A 6000-nucleotide genomic window follows, 5' to 3' on the forward strand; every position below is an offset into this window, starting at 1 on the left:
CCCCTCACGAAACAGACCTTGACTATTCACCCTATCCATACCCCACACGATTTTATAAAACTCTATAAGGTTACCTTCAGCCTCCAACGCTCCAGGGAAAAAAATCCTCAGCCTATTCAGCTTCTCTCTATGGCACAAACCCTCCAATCCTGGCAACATTCTTGGAAATCTTTTCTGCACCCTCTCAACTTTAATAACACCCTTCTATAAGGGCTACCAGGATTATACGAAGTACTCTAAATGTGGCCTCACCAATGTCCTGTACAGCTGCAGCGTGAGTCCCAACCCCTATACCCAATGTTCTGACCAATGAAAGTAAGTGTGCTAAACTTCTTCTTCACCATCCTGTCTACCATTGATTCCACTTTCAAGGAACTTTGCATCTGCATCGTAGCTCTCTTTGTTCATTGTTGAGGGACAAAAACTAGCCAGAACACAGGACAGAATTCCCTAACTCTGATACAATTAGTGGGGTCGTGGGGTCTTTTATACTCACCTGAAAGGGCAGAAGGCTTCTCAGCTTAACATGTCATCCGACTGATGATACCCTCAACACTGCAGCACTCCGGCATCGCGCTAATGAAACCTATATCCTGATCTCTTGCATGGGCTGCAAGCACTCTGAAGGTCAGAGGTAAACAGTACCCACTGAACAAAGACTGATACCGAAAAGCTATGACTGGACCACAGAAGGATACATCTCCTAACACTATCCAGTCCCACTAACCACGATCACTACTCAATGCTCCCTGTAGCAAGTGAATGACAGGTGAAGCTACATAGGGTTAGGATCAGTGCTAACTGGCCTCAGGTTACATTCAAGCCTGTTTTATTTTCCCTATAACCCAGAAATTTTAAAATGTATATTTCCATTCATTTTTGCCTGATTATTTTAATCACACCTTCCTCTGGTAGACTTGGGGAAAAAACTCCAGCAGTCCCAGGTCACTCACATCAGGATGCAGTTCTTACTATTACAGAGTTCTTACTATTATTTCAAAAAAACCATTGTTTCCAGCACTTACCAAACTGACATGTTTGTTAAAGGAGGTGTACATGTGTGATGCCATCATTTCTGCCGTAGCAAGTTTCTGAGGCTGCAGTAACGAGTTGAGCCTGTCCACAATGCTAATGTCCAATTCTGACTGAACCAGGCCTAGCTCAATCTGTAGGTCTGCCTTTTGTGGCACTGCTGTTAGTCTCCCTTGGCTGCCCTGAGACAGAGAAAGCATGTAAACACTTGCACACTAATTAAAGTTAGACAATCACTTTGTAATAAATAAGAACACAGTCCTTTATGACCTTGAAAAATGGCTTCAGAGTTTTAATAAGATCAATGCCTATGTGAGTATCTTCACTATCCATCAACTATATCTGACTACATCGAGCTATGGTGAATATCAGTCCCCTCTGACAAGGCCACCACTTCATCAGCATCATCACAAAGAACAGAGATAACAATAAACTTTTTTTCCTTCTCAACCTTGATTTCCCATAACCTCTCAGCTGGCCATGTCCTCTCAATCTCTAAGAATGCCTACTTTCACTTTTGTAATATTGCCTGACTCAGCCTTTCTGCTGCCAAAACTCTTAATCATACTTTCAACGATCTCCTAGTCATACCCTCTATCCTCTTTTCTTTCCCAAATTCTGCCGATTAAATCCACCAACGGACTCGTTCTTTCCCCCCAGTTGCATATCCTTTCCCAGAATTACAAACTCCCAACCTAAACATAATTTCGCTGACTCCAACCTCTTATACACTTCCTCAACTCATACCATTCATTTATCCTGGTAACTTCAGCTACCTCAGATCTACCCTCTGGAATCCCCTCTTTAGTCCTATCCTCCAAACCTACTTTCTGCCCACATTGTATCTCCTCCTTCAGCTCAGCATCTATTGTCTACCCTGCTGTCTCTGAAGTGCGTTTTTCCAGGTTGTTGTTATGTGGGATTCCACTCAAAATATTAACATGCAATTGCAAATGTTAAAACATTTCTGCGGACCTGTCCCAACTTTTGAATCATAGTATTAATTACCAGAGAGGGAAAAAAAGGTCTTATCTCAAAAGGCTATTTAGTAGTAAATGTACAGCGACAAAAAATATTGTCAATATTTAATAAATGCAGAACTGAGATGACATCAGGAATCCCCTCCCATTTGATGGATAAAGGCTTGGATAAAGACAGAACTAGGTTAGATTTTAGAAATGGTTTTCTTTCCCAGAGATCAAACTGCCAGCTCCTGCAGAGAATGCTGATCACTGAATTCCTTCAAGTGAGAGCAGGACCTATTGCTGATTGGGGTAGAGATCACCTCAAACAAATGTAATAACAGGCCAAAATGATCCCCTGCGTTCGATTGATTGTCTGAGACAGATGGAGAGGAATTTTTTTTAGAGCACAAAGGCACAAGATAAATGCCTTTTCTGTGTTGTTATTGTGTGTGCAAGCTCACGCAGGAAGTATAGACACTGATGTGAGTTATCAAATTAGGGGTCACAGCGTGAACAGCGAGAGACCACGAGATAGATTTTCAACTTCTCTCCCTAAGCATAAAAATTGTGTCGTGAATTGTTTGGCTACTATTAAAACCTGTTTTCATTCCTTTGCTCATGGGAGAGGAGTTCCTGGAGAATGCTGGGATCAATGATTTTCACAAACAGTGGACAATGCTGACTTTTACTTCGGGCTTTCTCAATCTATAAAACTGTGGATAAGTGAAAGGTGCATTGTAAGTATCGGGTAAATAAGCAAATTCATGAATGGAGGGCACACGGGTGGTAGACTTTCCTGTAAATTAAAGAAGCCAGTTTTATACCTGGACAGAAAATCTATATTCTTGCATGCTTGGACATTTGGACAAAAGTAGAGAAAAAGCACTGAGTCCTACTGCTAAATTAAACAGTTCGAGTGGCACATCTATTGGAGGAAATCAATGGTCGTTGTTAATTCTCCTCTTAATTAAAAACTGTGTTCAAATTATTGGATAGTGTCAGAGAGTCATACAGCACAGAAACAGACTCTTTGGTCCAACCAGTCCATGCTGATCATAATCCCAAACTAAGCTAGCCCCCACCTATCTGTACTTGGCCCATATCCCTCCAAACATTTCTTATTCATGTACTTACTCAAATGTCTTTTAAACATTGTAACTGTACCTGCATCCACCACTTCCTCTGGAAGTTCATTCCGTACATGAACCACTCCCTATGTAAAAAACATTTCCCCACCTTTGTTTTAAATCTCTCTCCTCTCACCATTAAAAAATGCCATTTGGTCTTGAAATCCCCCACCATAGGGAAAAGACACCTGCCATTCTCCTGTGAGAAAAGTTCCAGCCTATCCAGCCTCTCCTTAAAACTCATATAATTCAAACCCTTTCTGGTACAAAAGTAAAACAATGTTGGATTCTCAACACAGTCCCCTCAAGCTGGTAAGGATTAGTGGTTATGTACCTGAACTCCTCTTCGGTCGATATGCTTATAGTGAAGCTGTACTAAAGGTGTGGGATGAGCTCCAGTTTCACTCTCTGACTGAAAAGTAATCAGCTGTAAAAACAAACAGGAAAAATGGAAAAAGCAAGACTTTCATCCAGCACGCTTTAATTACTGGTAGCAGTATAATCCTAAACCAACTTTGCAAACCTCCATAACACGAGTTCAAATCTATGCCATTGAAATTATGACTGCAAGTAGTTAGAGATAGGGCTGGGTAATCTCAGAGAGGTTCCCCGTGCTCATGGACACATGGTAAAACAGTAATAGTAACTGGCACTCTCAATTACAAAGGAATCAGAGAAATAGCTGTTACAGAAAACAACAGATGATTTTAGTGCGGAAGTTCATTAATGGGGAAAGGACAGAAAGAATGGCATGGTGGCTCAGTGGTTAGCACTGCAGCCTCACAGCACCAGGAACTTGGGTTCCATTTCACCCTCAGATGACTGCCTGTGTGGAGTTTGTACATTCTCTCTGAGTCTGTGTGGGTTTTTGCCGGGTGCTCCGGTTTCCTCCCACAGTTCAAAGATGTGCGAGTTAGGTGGATTGGCCATGCTAAGTTACCCATAGTGTTCAGGATGTGTAGGTTAGGTGCTTTAGCCATGGAAAATGCAGGGTTACGGGGTAGGGGCTCAGGACTGGGTGGGTTGCTCTTAAAAGGCTGATGTGCACTTATTGGGCCAAATAGCTTGTTTCCACATGTGGGGATTCTATATTAATAAAACTCACCTGCCCTCTTGCCCTGATCAGGCATTAATTAGTGCTGATGTATTGTGTTTGAACCACTTTGTAAAATCAATCAACTAGCTCTGCCTCACCACACTGTCTGCTGACTCTTTCCTGTCAAACTAGTTACTGTCAGAGTATTAAGTAGGCCACAATGTCCTCCTGCTAAAGGTCAGGAAGACTTAGAAACCCTCATTTTGCACAGACTTCACTTTGAGGCACATACACATCTTCACATAAGGAGATTTTAAATATTTTATATTTATAAACTAATAAGAGGACAAATAGAAGGTTACAAAGAAGGAAGAAATCAGTTGGTTGTGTACTGGGAGTGTTTGAATGTGTGTATTAGCTAGTATCTGTCACTGTCAACTTCAATATTCCCTCATAAGCTGTGTGGGTATACTGAACAGCAATGGGTAGTTTGTCACAGAGGGAACAAGTCTGCTGCACACAGGCTACATTTTCTTTAAAATATCTGCATGTGTCACTGTGTCAACCTTAAAGGGACTGCCTGCAACACAACAAGCAGGTTCTGAATTGTAAACAGAAATTCAAAAACAATAATAGCCACTATTATATGCACGTTTATGGCTCTGACCTCTGTATATTGAGGTATGACAGTCAATGAATCCGTAGGGAAGAGACATTCTAGTAGTTCCATCCAATTAATGCTGACATCTGTGTTTAAACTTCGAGAACTGGTGCCCCGTCGTTGTTCATAGCTCAGCTTGATGCCAGTTGCAAAGAACCTGTGGAACCAGGAACAAAGAAGCAAAATTGTGAAATATCCACCAGAGATTGGATCACCAATGATGACTTACATCTATTTAATGCCTTTGTGTTATAAAATATTCCAAGGTAGCCCATAGAAACAATTACCAGACAATTTGATTCCACGCTACACAAGGAGATATTAGTGTAGGTGATTGTGAGCTAGAACAAAGGGGTGCTTTGAAAAGATAACAGAGAAGAAAGTGAACCAGAGAGATTCGGCAAACAAATGCGAGAGTTTCGAGCCTTAGCATGTCCATCAATAGTGAAGTGGAGGAGGTTGGGATGTGCACAGGTTTGGAATTAGAAGATACCTTGGTTGGGGGAGCTGCTGCTGCAGGGTTAAAGGAGGTTACACAGATAGGAGTGGCAAATGCCAGAGAAAGATTTCAAAAGCAAGGCTGAGAATATTAATAATACAGATCAGGATCCAGTGTAGGACAGCGACACAGGATAGATGGATGAACAGGGCTTGATATGGGTACAGAGATTGAAGCGGGGTTCTGAATAAGCTACATTTAGCTCATGCAAAGTTTACGCAGAGTGGACAGACAAGTCAACCAAGACACCATTGAAATTGTCTTGTCTGGAAGTAACAAAAACATGCTTGAGGGTTTGAAACCAAAAGAGAAAATGCTGGAAAATCTCAGCAGATCTGGCAGCACCTGTAAGAAGAGAAAAGAGCTGATGTTTCACGTCTAACTGACCCTTTGTCAAAGCTTAAAAAATGGGAGAAATAGGGAGGTATTTATACGAGGCTGAGAGAAGGTGAGTCATGGCTCCAGAAGCAAAGGTAGCAATAAAGAGGTGATAATGACAGTGCACAGAGAGATTATAGGGAGATTAGGAGCTGTGAATGACCAAGGCTGAAGCCAGTGCTGTGTGACAAAATATGTGGGGGAGGGGGGGAGGGATGAAGCAGAGGCAAAATGGAAAACAGGGAAGAAGGCTAGCAAAGGGGGAAGAGGAGAGGAAAAAGGTGATGAGAGAGTGGGGAGCG

General features: G+C 41.9%; 1 protein-coding gene across 3 annotated transcripts in view; it reads right to left on the bottom strand.

Moving 5' to 3' along the window:
* The window catches only part of LOC122553319 (autophagy-related protein 2 homolog B-like), a 111837-nt gene that overhangs the window by 72350 nt on the left and 33487 nt on the right, over positions 1-6000 (bottom strand). For all 3 annotated transcript variants that reach the window (XM_043696876.1, XM_043696877.1, XM_043696875.1), the window contains exons 12-14: positions 4828-4978; positions 3459-3551; positions 1026-1214 (exon numbers count right to left, since the gene is read on the bottom strand). In XM_043696876.1, the coding sequence (XP_043552811.1) occupies positions 1026-1214; positions 3459-3551; positions 4828-4978 (433 nt within the window). The remainder of the gene's footprint in view (positions 1-1025; positions 1215-3458; positions 3552-4827; positions 4979-6000) is intronic.

This window comes from Chiloscyllium plagiosum, chromosome 10 (genome assembly GCF_004010195.1).
Source record: "Chiloscyllium plagiosum isolate BGI_BamShark_2017 chromosome 10, ASM401019v2, whole genome shotgun sequence".
Classification (NCBI taxonomy): Eukaryota; Metazoa; Chordata; class Chondrichthyes; order Orectolobiformes; family Hemiscylliidae; genus Chiloscyllium; species Chiloscyllium plagiosum.